This window comes from Marmota marmota, unplaced genomic scaffold (assembly GCF_001458135.2).
Source record: "Marmota marmota marmota unplaced genomic scaffold, marMar, whole genome shotgun sequence".
Lineage (NCBI taxonomy): Eukaryota > Metazoa > Chordata > Mammalia > Rodentia > Sciuridae > Marmota > Marmota marmota.
In genome coordinates, this window is record NW_026000075.1 from 7,955,518 (window position 1) to 7,974,550 (window position 19,033).

Below are 19,033 nucleotides of genomic sequence, written 5' to 3' on the forward strand. Positions count from 1 at the left end.
GCTGGAATTAAGCTTTATGCTAGCCTATAAAAAAACAAAGTCGGCACTCCATTAGTCTAGAGTTTGCTAGGCATGTTGCTCAGAATTCTCCAGACAAGAGTCATGCCAACATGCCTTTGTTCACCAAGTTTCTTATTCCTGGAATACTCTTTCCATTTATTTTATGGAAGAGCTCTTCATTTTTTCAGTGTGAACCAAATATCACCTACTCTACTTGAATTTTCCTGTTTTTATTATTTGCTTCCAAGAAGGATGACTCACACAGTTATATTTTAATTTAGATAATCTAGTTTTAGATATTATTATAACAATAAGATGTGGTGACTTAAATTCCTATGACCAGTACCTTGTATATAATATGCTTCTCATGCCTCCTTTAATTTTACTTTATTTTGGTACCAGGGATTGAACCCAAGAGCATTTAACTAATGAGCCACATCTATAGCCCTTCTTATAATTATTATTATTTTTTAAAATTTTGAGACAGGGTCTCACTAAGTTACCTGGGACCTTGCTAAAAGTTGCTGATGCTGGCTTTGAACTTCTGATCCTCCTGCCTCAGTCTCCTGAGCCACTGGGATTATAGGCATGTGTCACCACACCTGGCTTATGCCACCTTTTAAAGGTGTAAAAAAATCATATTTTCTTGTGGTCCTGGGTAATGAACCCAGGGCCTCAGAGCATACTAGGCAAGTGTTCTACCACTGAATTACATCCCCAGCATTTTATTTATTTATTTTAAATGGATTAGGAACTGGCTAAATTGCCCAGGTTGGTATTAAACTTGCAATCCCTGAAGAGCTGAGATTATAAGCATGCACCATTTTTGGCACACCTGGCTAAAAATTTTTAGGGCTGGGAATGGAGCTCAGTGGGAGAGTGGTTACTTAGCATGTGTGAGGCCTTGGATTTAATCGCCAATACCACAAGGAAAGAAATCTAAATTTTTATAAAATGTCTACATCCCATGAGTACGGTGTATTCAAAAATACTAAACAGGCTAAGGCACATTATTTTACAAAATCCTGAATATTTGGAAAATGTTATAGTGTGGAAGGAGATAAAAATCATACCAACCAAGATGTTCAAGATTAAAAGTAAATACATAAATAAATTTTGGTCTGGAAATTTTGCTTACGTACTAGAATATTTATAGAGTGAGTGACAATAATCCATTTTGCTAGATTATAGCTGTGATATGTGCAAAAGTTTCAGTGAAAGATGAATGGCAGTCCCAAACTAAAACATAGTTAGGAATCTTACAATTCTCTGCAAAAAGAAATATAGACTTATATATTTCAAAAACAAATGAAATAAAATAGATTCAGATCAAATCATTATGTAAGACTAAATTAATGAGTGCATACCACTGCATTCAAACTACTGCTAAGCGCATTGTATAAGTCAGTCTGTTGTATTGACAAGTTCTATATCTGTGAATTCAAACAACCACAAATCAAAACGTGTGAAAAATAAATTGCATCTTTACCAAATGTGTATGAACTTTTATTCTTATGAAAATTTTGTCATATTCCCTAAACAAACTGCAAAATACTGCTTTACATAACATTTACTTGCATTAGATACTATAAGTAACATAGAGGTGACTTAAAGTATAAGGGCCGATATGCATAGGTTATATGCAAATATTAAGCCATTTTAATAAGGCACTTGATTTTGATCTGAGATTTTGGTTTCCACAGGAGGTACTGGAACCAATCCCTCTCAGATATCAAGGGACCACTGTACCTGAAATATTCAACATATTTTTTAACCAGTGGATTTAATTACATGGCAGGTCCAGAGGAAATGGTAGGGGGAAGAAATGGGCAAAAATTACTACTCATTAGCTCCCACTGTGAGGAGGTAGGGGGTGCCCTATTGCAAGAAAAATCCATATTGACTCACTGATGAGGTTCTCAAAATAGTACCTCTAATAGCTGTGGTTATAAAGGCTACTGAGTTTACCAAAGTGACCAAAGAAGGAATCACAGTATCAAAGTTAAATTACCATACCTTTAATTAGGTTCTGAAAATTCAAGAGGGACCAATTACAGATGTTTATCAAGCAAGTCTAAAGCTACACGAAATTTATAATTTTATTTACATATACATATCTATATATTTATATGCATATATTATTTCTATTCATATATAAATGGCTTTTTTTGTTGTTGTTCCTTTTTCACATTACAATAATGTCTCCCTTGGTAGACTACCAGTGGCTGTGGTTCATGTCTCCTTGAATTTAGCTTTGGTGGTTTCTAATAATATGCCTGATATGTAATTGTATCCCAATAAATATTTGTTAAATAAATGCTATAGTTTGGATCTGACATGTCCACCCAAAGGACCCTGTGCTAAAGGCTTGGTCTTCAGTTTGGTGCTATTGAAAGGTGGTAGAATCAGTGGGTCCTACATGTAGGTCTTCAATCACTGGAAGAGGCAGGGGTGTCCTCAAAGGCAGTCATTAGGTGCCTGACTCTTCTTTTTGCTTTGTCTCCCAACTGCTGTGAGGTGAGCTGCTCCTCCAACACCCACCCCTACCATGCATGATGTGCTGTCTTGCTACTGGCTCAAAAGTAACAAAGGCAATCGACCTTGGACTAAAATCCCCCAAAACTATTAGCTAAAATAAACCTTTCCTCCTTAAACACTATTTATCGTACATATTTTGTTACGGTGATAGAATGCTGACTAACACAATGAACAAATGCATTACACTAAATTTGATACATTTAAATTTATCATATAAACTTACTTCAGTTAAACACTCTAAACTTGAGTTTCCAGTTAGCTGAAAGATGAAACTGAAGGGGCCTATACTTATTTAAAAAGACTGATTATCAGTCAGAGAACTGGGTTTGAATCCCAATTCTGCTGTTTAGTTCCCACATAATCTGTAGAAAGGGCAATGGGGGACAATTCTCACTTGATGGGTGGGACTCTTAATTCAGGCCATATCTGTAAAATGTTTATAGTAAACACATCCCCTAGTAAGAGTTCAGCAAGCAGTAGCAATTCTTACTATCATCATAACCATTATCATAGATACTAGATATCTGTTTAATCTTAACAGAATACATTTTTTACACATATTAATGATTCAAGGATGAAAATTTGTGAAGCAATCACTTTAATAACAATTAGTCACCAAAAATAATAACAACGTTCACTGCATTACATAAGCTTTTAAAAACCTCAAAAGGCATGTCATTTTTTAATAAAATATTTTCTTCTTAGGCCCTCCCATTTCTGTATTAAAATATTAAAGATCACTGAGTGCCTCTAAAAAGTATCTTTTATTCAAAACAAGGCAATAAATTTCTTAACTCGAATGTGTGTTTCTAGTTTCTACAAAAAGACATTTAGAGAAGATGATCTTTAATTCTCTTAACATTTAAGTCACTCCAATACAACAACAAAATGTCCTTTTTTGTACATATACCACTTTAATCTCCTCTGGAATTCTTCATTTTTAGCCCACATGGAAAACTTTCACTGGCTACAGAACAAGAAAGGAAAAACTTTCTGACGCCAGATGCTGAAGATCAATAGCTATTCCCAAAGTTTATAGCATAATTAAAATGTGTAAGAGGAATAATTTTCTCTTTAAACCCTAAGGCTAAGCTTGGAATTATTGACTAAGTCAAAGTTATGTGGTGTGACATTTTTTTATTATGTTTATGGATAATATAAAGGAGTTTATGGCTTTTACATGTAATTTGTTAAGTTAGAAACACTGAAGAGGAAATATCCTTAGCATCAGCAAAGCATCAATTGTTTAAAAACCTCTTTAAGGTGTATTTTACTGAGGTAAATCTATACTCCTTAAGACTAGTTTGTGGTCACCTAAAACTTCAAACTGAAGGTTAATGGTCAAAACATTCTTGAATTTAGTAGAACCCATTTACTTCAAACTACTTCTTCAGAGCTTTATCACCTTCAATAAAAGTGCCAGGAATGTGGGTATGATGGAAATGTCATCAGGGCATGAAGGCAGGTAGAACAAGAGGAATCATGACACACCCACATAGAGAGCACTATGTGTATTAATGAAGTTAAGTGAATTTTTGTAAAATAAAGTATATATAGAAAAGCAGATATATGAGCTGTGTAGTGAGATGTTAATAAAATATTGTATTTTCAGTAATAAATTTGAATAGTCACTAACTTTTACATATCCAGATAAATGATAAATATTTGACATATTCTGCTTGGATAGTCTTTTTTAATGGTAGTTCTTTTAATATGGTACACCTAGAAAATAAAAAGATGGAGATGCATGAGTGTCAAATACATCTTGGTTTAAAGTTTAATTCTGCCTCTTACTGGCATTTAGTAAATTCCTAATTGTATTTTTTGTTTCTTATCATTATTATCAATGATGGTAATCATAACATAAAGGTACAAACCTTTGAGGCCAAACATTAATTATCCAAGGGTCTCAAAGTCTTTGAGTAGGTAAACATTAATGCCCAATCTTATTTTGCTTCTTTCAAACACAGCCAAATACAATTGGATACTTAGCAACCCCAAAATCTCATAGGTCTGTTACATTCATACTACATGGACAGTAGTGTAGGCAGATGCTTTTCTAGTGTTACACTGATGAGAAGAAACCATATAAAAATTTATGTGTAGTTAAGCCCAGGTGTTCCATTGTTTTCCAAAAGCCTGGATGGATTTAGAATGAAATATATGCTCTGTACTATTATAGTCCAGTGGCATACTATCTGGAGATGACTGGCTTGAATAGTTTCTGTGGGTGGTGTCACATGGTAAAGTGAGAATATTCTAAAGTAAAAATCTCTAGCTAAATATGAACAGACACAAGTAACACCCTCTCACACAATTTCTCTTCTACAAGCTCACTCACATCTCTGTGAAAAATGGCATAATAATCACCTACATTTTTTTTTCTGTTGCTTTTTCACATTCACTGACACAAACTCTTGGCTAACTCCACTACTGCTGCTGCTGCCGGCCAATCCTTTTATTTTTCTCTCATGGATTCAACACTTCTCCCAGAGGCCCACACTAACTCTTGGCTGAATAAAAGCATCCTTTACTACAAAGATACAGGGCCCTTGGCAGGAGCTTCACCGCCCACTCTTCTCTGTAACTCAGCAAATTTGTCATTATACTCACTCCTTCTAGAAAGAGAAAACTGTATTTTATTTCTTTAAAAATACTCTAGGGATCCAACTCCTCCTCCCTCAGACTTGCCCCATCTGTTTTAGCACCTTCATCCTCTCCCTCACTGAAATTCAGTTTTCTCATTTGTGAAAATAGCAAATTGTATTTACTTTACAAAATCAGTGTGATGGAAGTACTTTCTTCTTTTTTCCTATTCTCTGACTCTGTTCCTTTCCCAGGGCTCTATTATATCACTTTATTACTTCAAGCTTCTTATAGTTTGACTCTACAATTGTGTCTTCCTCTTTTACCTAATATCTGATTATATTCAAATTATTTTACTGCATTCTTACTCATGCATCACCCTAATTCCAGGTTGGAATCTCCAGATTCTAGCTACTTGACTATTCTGTCATTTGATATTTTTCACCCTACTAATACAGAAATTCCTACCATGTGTTTCCCCAAAAACACAGTCAGGTGACTCTTCTCTCTTGCCTATGAACCCATTTCAGTTTCTCTCATTTCTGCTCAAACTTTATACTCCATCATCAGTTTTCTTATCTTCTTGCTCTGGTTCTATCATTGTGTAATATCAGCTGTCCACAATGTCATCTACCACTTACATCTTAAAAATTTACCATCTTTAATTTTATACTAGTTCTCTTTCCCAAGGACCAACCTCATTTTTACAATTTAAATCCTGGCCATTTTTAATCAAGAGACTCCTCTTATAATTCAATATAATTTTGTTAAAAGCAGTTTATATTTCTCTTCCCTAACCTGTTCCACCAGACATTCCCTAAATCAGTTAGGAATATTATTTCTTCTCATCCAAGCCAGAAACCTCAAAGTTTTTACATTTCCTCCCTCCTTCCTCACTCTATGTTAGCAAACAACAATCTAGCTTTAATCATCTCTCTCAAATTTATTTCTTGTCTTCAAGTCCCACCATCATTACTTGGATTTAGTTCTTCATCATTAAGAGATGATAGACAATAATGAAAACAAAATTAAAAATTAAAATAATGATGATGATGGTGGCTCTGGTGATAGGGGAAAACACCAAAGAGTTTCCTAAGTGCCACTGACTGCTACAGTGTTCAACATAAATTATTTTAATCTTCACACTCAATGAGGACCACATGCTCAATTCATGAAAAAATAAATAATCACATAACTATATCTTCCAAAGAACTACGACTGTATCATCCTCCTTCATGTCTATAATAATCAGGTAAAATAGATCATAATAAATAAAGACATTAATATTTAGATGCTTCACAAAAAGTATATGTCAAAAAGAACATACCCAAAGAACATACCACTCACAATTTTTGTATCTGTGAGAACTCATCTAGTTAACTCTGACCAGAGTCATTGTAATACAATACCTGAGCAAATAAGGAGAAACATATCCTTTAATTGGTTTTTCACATTCTCTAATTTTGAACAAAGTACAACTTCTAATCTCTTAGAATAAAGAGATTATATGTCATCTCTTATTCTTCTAGAACATGCTCTTTCAATTTTAAGACAACTTTTATTTGACAGTGGTTTATTTTTACTTAATTCTTGTTTATTTTGTTTTGTATTGATCTTGTTAAGTGTTGCTACTTTATGCTCAACTAATTTTCATGTTTGAATAAATGTAAATTGGAGAAACACATAGGAATAACACTATGATTTTATGTTTGCTGTTTTCTGAGGATATAAACCTTAAACTTGTTGAAATCATATTATGTGTTCGTTTTGGTTCTAGGCAACAGAAAAACAGCAATAAACATGCCTGCTATGGTCTTTCATCGCAGGAGAACATTTTATGCAGGGAAATATGCAATAAAAATATATAAAAAGGGAAAATGGCTCATTGCAATATAGTACAAGAATTAAAATCACACATTAAGACATACTGGCTGTTTTAGTTTGAGAAGCTGGACAATGTGTCACTGCAATATTAATCTGATAAGTGAATAACGAGAAATAATGCATATAGGAGGTTCAGCAGGAACAATCAGTACACATGTGTCTTAGTAGAGAATCAGCTTGGTGTATTTTTGGAGGAAAAGAGATGGACAAAAGTTTTGTGAGATTTAAATAACTTTAGTACATTTCTGTCTGAAATCATTTACTAGTTATTTCCTTTTCTAGTGTGATTATCAACTTAGCTAAATGCGAATTTCATGTGAAGACTATTCTGTAGAATGTTCTCCGACTTATATAACAATGTTACTGTAGATTGGTACTAAATTACATGAATATTATGATAAATATCACTTAATAATTACTAATTCTTAGAGATAAAAGCAATATTATGGGGTTTTCTAATCTTAAAAAAATAATGGTTGCCCAAAATAAATTCACATAGGTCAAATGGTAGACTAGAAATGACATAAAATATAACCCTAAAACTGATTAAAAATCAGTCTCAAGAATGAAAACATCACTATTAGGAAATTTTCTCCTCCTGCCCCCAATTTCTGTTTAACTCTATGGAAAATCATTACCTAATTCAATATGAAGATCATAGATGGTTAATATCTTTATTATCAGTGCCAATGTATTCTTTTTTATTCTGAATCTTTACCCCTCTCATAGAAACACATATCTGACACAGTGACTGTACTGAACTCTTCATTAGTCAAAATGAATGAACAACCCCTACAAAAAATCTAAGAGGAACTTCAGGGGAGACAACTGGGTAATAACACACACTTATAATTTTTTTTTTAAATCATAGTTTTATGTTCTAAAGTTTTAAAGCAGGTAAATATTTGTTCTTATAAAGTCCTTTTTTCCCCCCTGCATACTAGGGATTAAACCCAGGGTCTTGTACATTCTAGCCAAAATGTTCTACGACTGCAGAACACCTTCAGCCCAGGTTTGTATTTCTTAATTATTATTTTGTCTTTTCCTTTCTTGTTTCCAGGTTTATTATATATTTGAAACTTTCTACATAAACTTTTCCTGATAAATAATCTGTTAAGATGGTGCTTTCAAAATCCAAAAGAAAATCATCCAGATTTTGAAATGATAGATTCTGAGATGAATTAAATAGTATTAATTCTTCTTTGTTTTTATTCAGCAGTACCTAATAAAAACATCTGCATTTTCATTAGGTCTATATATTGTCATTTATAAAAATCATTTGACTTTGATTTCATGCTTAATGAAGAAATCTGTGCCTCTCTTGAACATTTTAATACCAATTTTATATTACTTGGAATCATACATCTTGAAATCAATTTCTTTTTTTCACTTGGTTGCTAGGGAGTTTGAAAGGAATTTTGTGACCTGTTTGATAGCTTTTCATATGTTGTGGCGTATATTTTGTATATGGATTTTTAACTGTCATATAATTTTGACCTTTTTGCTATTCTGTTTTCTTATTTGTAACCTATTTCGAATTGGATTTTTTGAAAAATTATTCTTGTTTCCAATAAGACAGAAAAATAACGCAAACAACTAGATGGATAGACTTAATTTCTGTGTCTTGCCTCTGAGGTACTTTTGGTCAGGAGAGACTGTCCTAGCCACTTATTCTAATTTGTCAAGTTGCCAGAGTCAGTTTAAATCATATTTCCTCTATGAAACTATCTAAACTCTTAGATTCCTTTCTAATGTCTTGCTGATGTGTGGTTTAAAAATAGTCAGTAAGAGAGGAAGTAACTTTCACCTTTTGTGGCCAAGTGGATTTTTTTTTCCATCTCAGAAACCTGTCACTAAGAAATGTAGATGTGGTGAAGAACTTTTCAAGATTTATCAATAGCTTAAGAGAAGATGGGATTTGTTTGTGATTGTATTAAAGGTCCATAAACAAGGAGGAAAGTAAAATACACTGACCCTTCAATTCTTTGTGCATCTCATATTCTATTTTCAAAGGAAGTCATTTTTGAGACAACAAAGGAATCACAGAGATGGAATTGACTTCGAGAGTTTAATCAGTTCTCAAAATCAAGCATTCATCCCTGTCCCAAGTTACTCAGCAAACTTGATTGTGTTGGACCTTCACACCCTTTGCCTGTTTATTATGCTGCATTATATTTGGAAGTTGATTTTTCAAAGCTTTTCTCTTTTGGGCTTTTTCATTAGATTATATTCTACAATATTCTAAGTCCCACTGCTTTCTAAAATACACAATATAAAACCTGCATTAAACTGATCAGAGATTTAAAGAGGATAGGTACATTGCTTTCCAATATAAATTACTAAAAAGCATTTATGAAAGCACCCTCTAAAATGTTCAACTGTGTAGATGGCTAAACATACCTATCAACAGAGACACAAAATAATCCTGTCAAATAAAATTGTTTACACATACTGTTCCTGAAGAGAGATTAGAAGCTCAAGGGATCAACTGAAGCTCAATGCCCTTTTATGTGTTTTTATCCTAATGATATTTCTTTGCAATCTTGTCAGTTGCCCATTTTCCCTTCAGTTATGTATCAAGTGTGATACTTTCCAATAATAAGTCAAGAACATGCTTGATCAATAATCCTCCCAAAATAAACTAAGATAAAAAGAAGGCTGGCTCACTGTCCTACTCAATTAACTAAATTTGTTTAAACTCTTTCCAAAATTCAGAGGAGAGCATACAATGTAATAATTACATGGTGTTTATACACATATAATCATCAGATTAAGGCTGCACCTTTTGTTCCATTCCTTTAAGAAAAAGGAATTGGATTCAAAGACAGATCTAACCTTTTAAATACATGGAAATATTTTAATTGCATTATTAATAGTGATGATTAAACAAACATGGCATCTTATAGGTATGTATCACCTTTTCTTCAAAGTTTCACAGTAACTTTAATTGAACCTTAAAATATTTTCCTTTGAAACACTTTCAGTGACATGAAATATCATTTAAATCAAAGGGGATTAAACTATGGCTTTCAGATTATCTAAAAGTCCAGCAACAACCTTTACATTTCAAATTTTTGAGCTGGCTTTTTCCCCAAGAGCAGGTTTTAAATAAGTACCATGGTATTAGCCAGTTTTATCTCATGTTCAATTTAAATACATTACTTGTTGTTTTTTTTTTCCTAATAAAGGAAAGATGTTATTTCCATTCATAAAGAACAAAAGAGCTCCTCAGCTCAGTTGTATTGATTTCAGTAAATATTTATCATATTTTACTTCAGATTTCATCTCTTAATCTCATTTTCCTGCTCCAGGAATTCTCTATCTTGTACCTGAGTAAATTCCTCAAACCATTTCCACATGAACCTTTGCCTAACCCATTTGTTTAGGTCAGACTCACCTGGGATTTCATGCCTTGGCATTTTCAGAACTTTACTTGTGCCAAACATGCTCGAATTTGCTCTTAGCTTATGAGAGCTCTCCAGCAAAGCTTCTGAAAGCCACAACTCCAAAATGCTCTGTTACCTCAATACCAAAATTTCAACTCCAAAATGCCTCAGGTCTTCCAGTGTTCAAACCTATCTTAAACAGCTAGTGGAAGCCTTCCTCATGGAACTGATAGGCTGAACAAGAGCTCCTTGTACTTCTCTTGACTAAAAATGCTGTTTAAGGTTGATAGGCTAGGAAGGAAGATTCACAAATAGGTACGTCCTCTTTGGGTTCCAGAAGGATTTCAATGCATTCACAGGCATGGTTTACTTTGACAAATGCAGAGATATTTTTCCCACCACAGAAAGTAAACATGCACACCAAACCAGTATAACAGGTTGGAACATACAGTACTGCTACCCTCAGGCTGCAACTTAGAAGCACAGACACTAAGGCACCTTCCTGCTTAGATTTTGTTTTCCTTTTAGTAGCCATACAAAATAAAGCATAACGTTTTGAGAGATTATCATAAAAAATACTCTATGCCTGTGCATATTGATTTTTGACTAACCCCTGATAGTAATGAAACTAAATATCTTAAAAGCCAATGTGACCTCTACGTAGTCAAAAGACAACACAGCCTGGATAGATCAGTCACACAATAGCCTAACTGAACACTAGACAATGCTTTCATGGTCATGAATACAGAAACGGACGATGTCAGTAGGGAAAGTACTTATAAGACTGGTTTCCCCTTACGAAATCAGAAAGCAAATGCCTCTAGAAAATAATGTGCTACATTCTTCCATAAAGTTACAGGCTCTGGATGCCAGGGGTAGAAACCAGAATTCTAGCAACTGCTTCTATAAAACCAAAGAGAATTTTCTTAACTTCATAGCATCTCTGTGTATTTTTTTTTGTACCTATCATGTATAAACATTAAACTCAAGGACCTCTAAGCTCTCTTCTAACTTGAAAATATTAATATTCTACAGTTATTTTCTCTTACTCTGACAGCCAAATTCTCCTTCAGTGAGTTGGTGAAGAATTCTCTCCTGCTGATTGCTATCGAGCGCTGGCACTGCCTTCCACAGGGTCTAGCCAATTCCTCTATACTTGCAGCATTTATTTTTTCAACTGAGATCTATGTTTTTGTAGTCTTTCAGAGTAGGGATTTCTTAGAGCGAGATAAGGAAGAAGATCCACGTGCATTGGCATATACCTGTAATCCAGTGGCTTAGACAGGAGGATCACAGTTTGAAACTTAGTAAGTCTTAAGCAACTTATCTAGACCACATTTCAAATAAAACATTTAAAAAGGGCTGGTGATGTAACTCAGTGGTAAAGTACTCCTGGGTTCAATCGTTATATATATATATATATATGAGAGACAGAGAGAGGGGTGAACTGAAGAAGGAGATTTTTTGTCAGAAGTGCTCAAAAACATCCCCTCAGTTGCTAATTAGGCAGCCTGAGTACCTAATATGTATTGAACAGCCCAGAGGAGACACCCCCCCACTCAAGGTCACCTCTTCTCACAAGGTTTCTTTAGTTTGTGAGAACTCAGAAATAGTTTTTTTTTTTTTAAATTCAAATAATCCCAAGGGTGAAGAAATACACTGTAATCTTTAAAAAGCAATAGGTGGCTTTGTACATTTTTTGACCAAGGATGAAAAAAGAGAAAGAAAACAGAAAAAAAAAAAAAAAAGTTCCTGGTGACTGTTCCTGAGATAGGAAGGACTCAGTAGATAAGGTGCATAGCTACACAACAAAAGATTATTTCCTTTTTACTTTTTAAAAATAATTCTGAGTAGGAAATTTCACGCCTATTAATAAGAATACTGGGACAAGTAGAAAATGCTGGTTCATCCTGAAAGAAAACAGGTTAAGAAGCACTTATATGCCCAAGGGCAACTCTAGAAAAATCTTAGAGTAAACCATATCTAGGTGTCTGCATGTTGGGAAGGGGACTGCCACCCGTATCATCTGAGCCATGCTTCCACTCCAATCCAAGACTGACGCAGAACACTTGGTGGTATGAATGAGTTTGCATGTTACACAAGAACATAATTCTTCTTCCTTTTCTCAAAAATGCTTAGAAAGCACTGGTTCCTGTACTTTATGCCATATTATTTATACATTTTATTTGTATTTTCAAAGATTAGAAAAATAATTTTTAGGCTGGGACACATGCCTGTAATCCCAGTGGCTTGGGAGGCTGAGACAGGAGGATTATGATTTCAAAGCCAGCCTCAGCCAAATTGAGGCACTAAGCAACTTAGTGAGACCCTGTCTCTAGATAAAATACAAAACAGGGCTGGGGATGTGGCTCAGTGGTCCAGTGCACCTGAGTTCAATCCCAGGTACTGAAAAAAAAAAAAAAAGTTTTACATTGTTTTTCCCTAAATAAGTCATTTTATGGATCGAGAGAATATTATAAACCTTCATGTACAACATCTTAATTTCTCTTAGGGTTATATTGACATTGGGTCTGAAAGAGAGAGATTGCTTTTTATATTTGAAAGGATAACTGAGATCTGTTCACATTATGCTAAAGACAGCCTTGGATCAACTTCATTTTCATTAGGGAAAAATGGGTTCCCGATGCTAATGAAAACATTAGATGTTATTAGTACATGGACTTCATACAAGGACACTGTGCAACCAGGTGCTTGGGTATATGAGTAGTTCAGTCACATACAAGAATAGCACTAAAATGAATAATCTTTAACAATTCTACTCTGGCCTTCTGTCTTAGACTGTTTTGTTCTGCTCAGACTGGGTAATAAACAAAAATTTATTTTTCACAGTTTTGGAGGCTAGGAATAGGAAGACCAAGATCAAAGTATTATCATCTAGTTTGGGATATTTTTTTGTAACAGGGGTAACCAAGTGGGCCTTAAACACTGAGCCACATCCCTAAACCTTTTAAAATTTTATTTAGAAACAGGGTCTTACCTAGTTGCTGAGGCTGATTTTGAACTCATGATCCTTCTGCCTCAGCCTCCCAAGTTGCTGGAATTACAGGCATGTACCACCACACCAAACTAGTGTGGGCCTTCCTGCTGCATCCTCATGACAGAAGGCAGAAGGGCAAGGTAGCATTAATCCATTTAAGAGAACAGAGGCCTCATAACCTGAACGAGTCCCAAAGGTCCCTTCTTCCAGTACAATTGCCTTGGGAGTTAAGTTTCTAACAAATGAATTTGAGGGGTCACATTCACACGATAATACCATCCAAATTATAACTAGAGATGGTACAGTGAATCAGAATAACTAGATAAATAGTTTTAGATAATTGTTATCCAAAGCATATGATGGAGTTTCAATGATAATATATATGATAGTTTAATGATAATATAATATCCTCAGAGCTAAATTATGCAAGTCAATCATTCATACATTGAATGTATAAAGCATAGTATTTGAGCATAGTTATTTCAAAAGAACATCCATTTGTGTGTAGAATCTATAATAATTAATATAATTTCAAAGACATCTTTTTTATAAGTGCTATTAAGTAAAAAGCAAAATTAAACATTTAAAAACCCTCTTTCATTTACTTTGATCATTTTGAAACTCAATTTCAGATATAGAATAGAGTATTTCACAGTGAACACAATAATATTAGGGAATTCTCCAAATGAAGACTCCAGGATATATTTGATTTGTTTTATAAGATACTATACAAACATATCAAAATCTCTTATACATGCAAATAAAGCTGTAATTATTCTCCAATGCTTTCCTTTAAAATTTTAAGAATTCATATATAATTTGAAACCTACAACTGAAGTACCTTCATTTCTCAACTCTGATTAGTAGATTCTCTTAATAATCTTAATGCAAATTTGTCTGAAATTAAAGCATTCAATACTCCAAGAAGACAGATCTGAACTATTTGTAGACTAACCAAGGATACATTTCAATTCAGATAAGATCAGAAGAGAATACCACATTCCTTATTGAAAAGTTCTCACAGAGTACACAAAAGAATATGGTCTCATGAGTGTTCCCCAACTACAGATGTATTACAGACACAGGTACATGATACCTTAACTTAAACCATGGTATTAAAATTATATAATATAGCACTTGTTTTAAATTAAATGTTATGCATGTTTTTTCTGATATGTTGATTATTAATTCTGAAAGTAGTTGCATTTTATACATCTATATGGATATGAGAAAGGGAAAGTTACCCTTACACAGAAAGAACATAACTATTGCTAGAAACCTAACATGCATCAAAGTGCCAGAGCAAAAGGAAAAAAAAAATGTCTGTATACATGCCAGGACTCCAATATAAGAAGTAAATATCACCATGATCCCCAAACAAAGATTGTTGATAAGGGAAGAGGGAATAGGTCTGTTTACTCCTTGGTCTATTTCAATCCCTAAACACAGACAGGTAGTGTTCCAATACAGCCTAGGACAAGCTATTCAGCTGGTTTCCAGATACATGCATTTTATACAAAATCATTACTATATGAACATCCATAGGAACCTACGAGTTTCTCATATGCTATTCCAAGGGAAAACTATTACAGACACAAAAGGAATCTGTTATAATCATATACTATCATAATACCATTTGGTCCATAAAAAGCATACAAATAAATTATGAATCATGCTAAATGAGGCTTTTATCTTGTTTCTCTTTGATAAAATTCATTAAGTGATTTTTTTTGTTAATCTTTTATATTAAAAAGCTTTATAATAGCATTTTACATAGTACTTCAAAATATTTAGAAAACATACAGAGTAAAAATAAGATTCTGGGATCCTTAAGCAGGTGTAAAGAAGACTAAAAGAAATCAAAGAAAAATACGACAAGTAGCAATGAAGTAGATAAAATACTTTTATGATCAGGCATATCTACAATTACCTGATTATTATTCTGAAATGTGTTATATTTCATAGGTGTAGTTATATTTTTTATTATTTTCACTTAATGGAAAACTGTGTAGTTTACATATTTTTCTTGGTGCCATATTGTTTGTAGTTTCACAGGAACATAATTAACAAAGTGATTATCAAGTAAGTTTTCAAGAATATGTCTTGATCAAAATTTCATTTATAAAGATGGTAAATAATTTACAAGAAAGTAGACTACCAGAAATCATTGCAATAAGTAATTGTTAGGCCCATTTTCTACTTTTTTTAAAAACTTTTCTCACTCAAAAAAAGTGAAATATGAGAGCTGCATTGCATGTTTCCAACAACAAGCCTAACTATAGATGCCTGTCAAGTCAGTGTCAACAAAGCCAATCCCTTCAAAGGACAAAGGTATCTGATTAAGTAAGACTTGTAAAACAAACCGCTCTGCCCAACTGATAAGCTCTCTCCTGAGCTCCTGTTTTCTCCCTTTAAAAAGGGGTTATATTAATTACAAGGACACTTAGCTGGTATACCCCAGAGATAGCCATTCCTGATTACAAGAAAAAATTCCACAGGTAGAGACAAAAATCAACATTTTGCTAATGTTAGAAAAGGTCCAATGTGAAAACACATTGGAAGGTGGTTGCACAATTTCTCCAGCATGATATGGGAGATTAAATTTTTTTTTCTTACTTTCCACTGAACTTATGATTCTCTGTTGGTCAAGATACTGGACACAACACAGACAGCATGCGTGTTCTCTATAAGCAACCCCAACCTCCTTTCCCCACCCTCATAGAACACCTGGAAAACACAATGGGGGCATGCGTGCTTGCGTGTGTGAACACGCACACACTCACACACACAGAAACAGAGCTATCAACACTGCTTAAATTTCTGACTGGGAACATTTCATAGGCTATTGGCACTTACCTTGCAAAGATGTGTTAGGCAAGCTTGCTTGATTCTCTCCCATTTTGTTATTTCTTTTTAAAGGAAGCCAAGCAGTTTCAAGTTATGTCAGTTACCCTGCAAGCTTTGTGACCTTCTGACTTTCTACTGTAGTATTGTAACAGTATACTACCTGCTTTCTTCTGTGAATAATTACCATTCTGCTTCCCGTATTACCTGGGCTTGCAGGACCTGTTTGACTATGAAGTGAGATCACATCCTTTGATCCAGCGTACTCCTATTAATGCGTGTTTCACAAAACATGGCTTTGTTTCAGTTTTGATATTAACTTTGAATCTTTGAATTCCGTACTTTCATGTCAGTCCAGAAATGTGCTGATATTTTTCTCTGAAAGAGCGTTGATATGACCAACACACCGAGCTTGCTTCAGAGCCAGAGTTTTGTTTCTCTGGTTTCTCTTAGAGAAACTAAATAAAATTTAACTAAATTATTCAACATCCATTTTTTTTTTTAAATATAGGAAAACAACAGTCTGGGTGAGAGTCCACTCCATGCAGCTGTGTAAAGGCTGACTTTCGAAATCTCTTATTCTTACTGAGTGACACTTGTTTGAGAATTGGTTTCTTGGACCATAGATAGAATAATATCCATTTCAAAAGATTAATATGAAGATTAAACACAATAATGTGTCGCCTGTCCTAAAGATTGTGAATGATATAAAACAGACAGCACTTTCTATTTCCTCCTCTTTCTGTTCCTCCTTTGTCTTATTTCTTCTCTCCTTCCTTCTGTTCTTTTCCCAGTAAGAAGAAAGTACGCTAAACTGGATCACTGATGTCATGGACTATGCTCTGACATCAGTTGTGCTGTTTATTAACTTAAAACACTTAAAGTGGTTATTTACTCCCATCTTGGAGGGTCTCAATATCCTAATCCATAGAAGGATAATACTGATATTTGCATAGGGACAAGGTGAGTATTAAATTAGATTAACTTTATGCCTCAAACAAAAATAATCTCTAGTGAAAAACAGACATGAATTGGAGATTTATCTTTGAATGTTAATTTTTATGTGACAGAAGATCACAAAATTAAAGTGATTTATTTAAGTTCTGTTTACCATAAGTTTTATGGTGCACACTTCTCAAACAAGTGATTGTCACTCAGTAAGAATTAGAGATTTAGAAAGTCAGCCTTTACACAGCTGCATGAAGTGGACTCTCACCCAGACTGTTGTTTTCCTATATTTAAAAAAAAAAAAAAAGGATGGTGAATAATTTAATTAAATTTTATTTAGTTTATCTAAATATTTTATTTATGTAAATAAAATATTATTATTATTTACATAATATATAGAAAATCTCCACTTTCTCCTTCTAGAATTCCTCAACTTTTGGCTTTTGAAACACAAGTAAGTCTCAAACTCTTCCCTTAGTAATTCTTTCATTTTTTATTTGAAATAATTTGTATACCATGTTTGCTAGTTAATTAATTTGCAAAAGTTGATTATATAAATTAAGTAAACAACAAAAAAGGCAAACAGCTAGAACAGTTATTCCCAGAAGTGCCAGAAATTAAAGCAAGCCTGACTTTAACAAATCAACACAAATTTTATTTATTACCTCTCGGGATCTGTTTCCTCATCTAATATGAAGAAGCTGCCCAATTTATCATGGTAAAACCATTTCATAATTATTCAAGAGTTTCTAATTTATATTTGTGGTGTATTCCAGAAGAGACTACTCCTTTGCCTACGCCAGTTACATACTGTAACATATGAACCATGCTGCATACTTCACTGAAAGTAACCTGAAATTGAATGTTTGCCAATACAGCACTATAATCATCACATTCTGACTTCCCCATAAGAGAGCAACATACATATCAATCCTCACTCATTATGACAAACTTGGAAGTATATTTACATATCTGCCCCAGGCACCTAAAATTAGTCAATAACAGTAATAAAGCGTCCATTCTCTAAGAGCTGATTTAGAACTTCTAGGATGTGGGAAGTTATAATGAAAGTAGATTACAGAAGTTCTATTCTTGAGACAAGAAAAATCACAAAGACATAAACACCAGAAACCACAAGAGTTTTTGTAGATCCATAGAAAAAAATAAAAATACACATTCATAAATATAAATATTCATATACCATAAATATAAATAGAGTGAACCATTTACAATGAAGTGCCACACACATATACTTTGTCTCTCCCATTCTAAACCTTTTTAAAATTTTTTTTTTAATTTAATTTTTAAATTGGGTATCAGGGATTGAACTCAGGGGCACTCAGCCACTGAGCCACATCCCAGCCCTATTTCGTATTTTTTTTAGAGACAGGGTCTCACTGAGTTGCTTAGGACCTCACCAATGCTGACTCCTCCTGACTCAGCCTCTTAAGCTGCTAGGATTGCAGGTGGGCACCACCACACCCATCTCCTCATAAGGCTTTTTAAATACCTGGAAAACTTTTTCCAGGAGATTTTAGAAATATATAACCCAAAAGTTTTGTACATGCCTAGAAAATTTCTTCACCTCCTCTTTGTCTGACTGACTCATATGCAGAAATTCTTCTTGAGCCTGGTCTGGATTAAGGACCTTCTATGTGCTCCCAGATGTCCCTTAACAACTCTCAACTTTTAACTTCTCCATGGCTCTTGTCATATTGCATTGTAAGTAATGCTTAATTATTTCTGTCCTGGCATCCTGTTATGTTATAGCCCCAGTGTTCAACACCACACCCTAGCCGCTAGCACAATCCCTGGTACATAATACACCTTCACCAACTATTCCAAAGAT

General features: G+C 33.9%; 1 protein-coding gene across 11 annotated transcripts in view; it reads right to left on the reverse strand.

Moving 5' to 3' along the window:
- Window positions 1–19,033, reverse strand: part of Naaladl2 (N-acetylated alpha-linked acidic dipeptidase like 2) — a 1,175,859-nt gene that overhangs the window by 846,322 nt on the left and 310,504 nt on the right. For 3 of the 11 annotated variants that reach the window (XM_048814269.1, XM_048814258.1, XM_048814268.1), the window contains exon 1: window positions 10,406–11,808. The exons of 4 other annotated variants lie outside the window; for them this stretch is intronic. In XM_048814269.1, the coding sequence (XP_048670226.1) occupies window positions 10,406–10,454 (49 nt within the window). In that variant the 5' untranslated portion in view covers window positions 10,455–11,808. Of the gene's footprint in view, window positions 1–10,405; window positions 11,810–16,248; window positions 17,166–19,033 lie in introns of those variants that run through there. 4 more of the 11 variants (XM_048814260.1, XM_048814259.1, XM_048814267.1 and 1 more) reach the window with 4 other exon arrangements.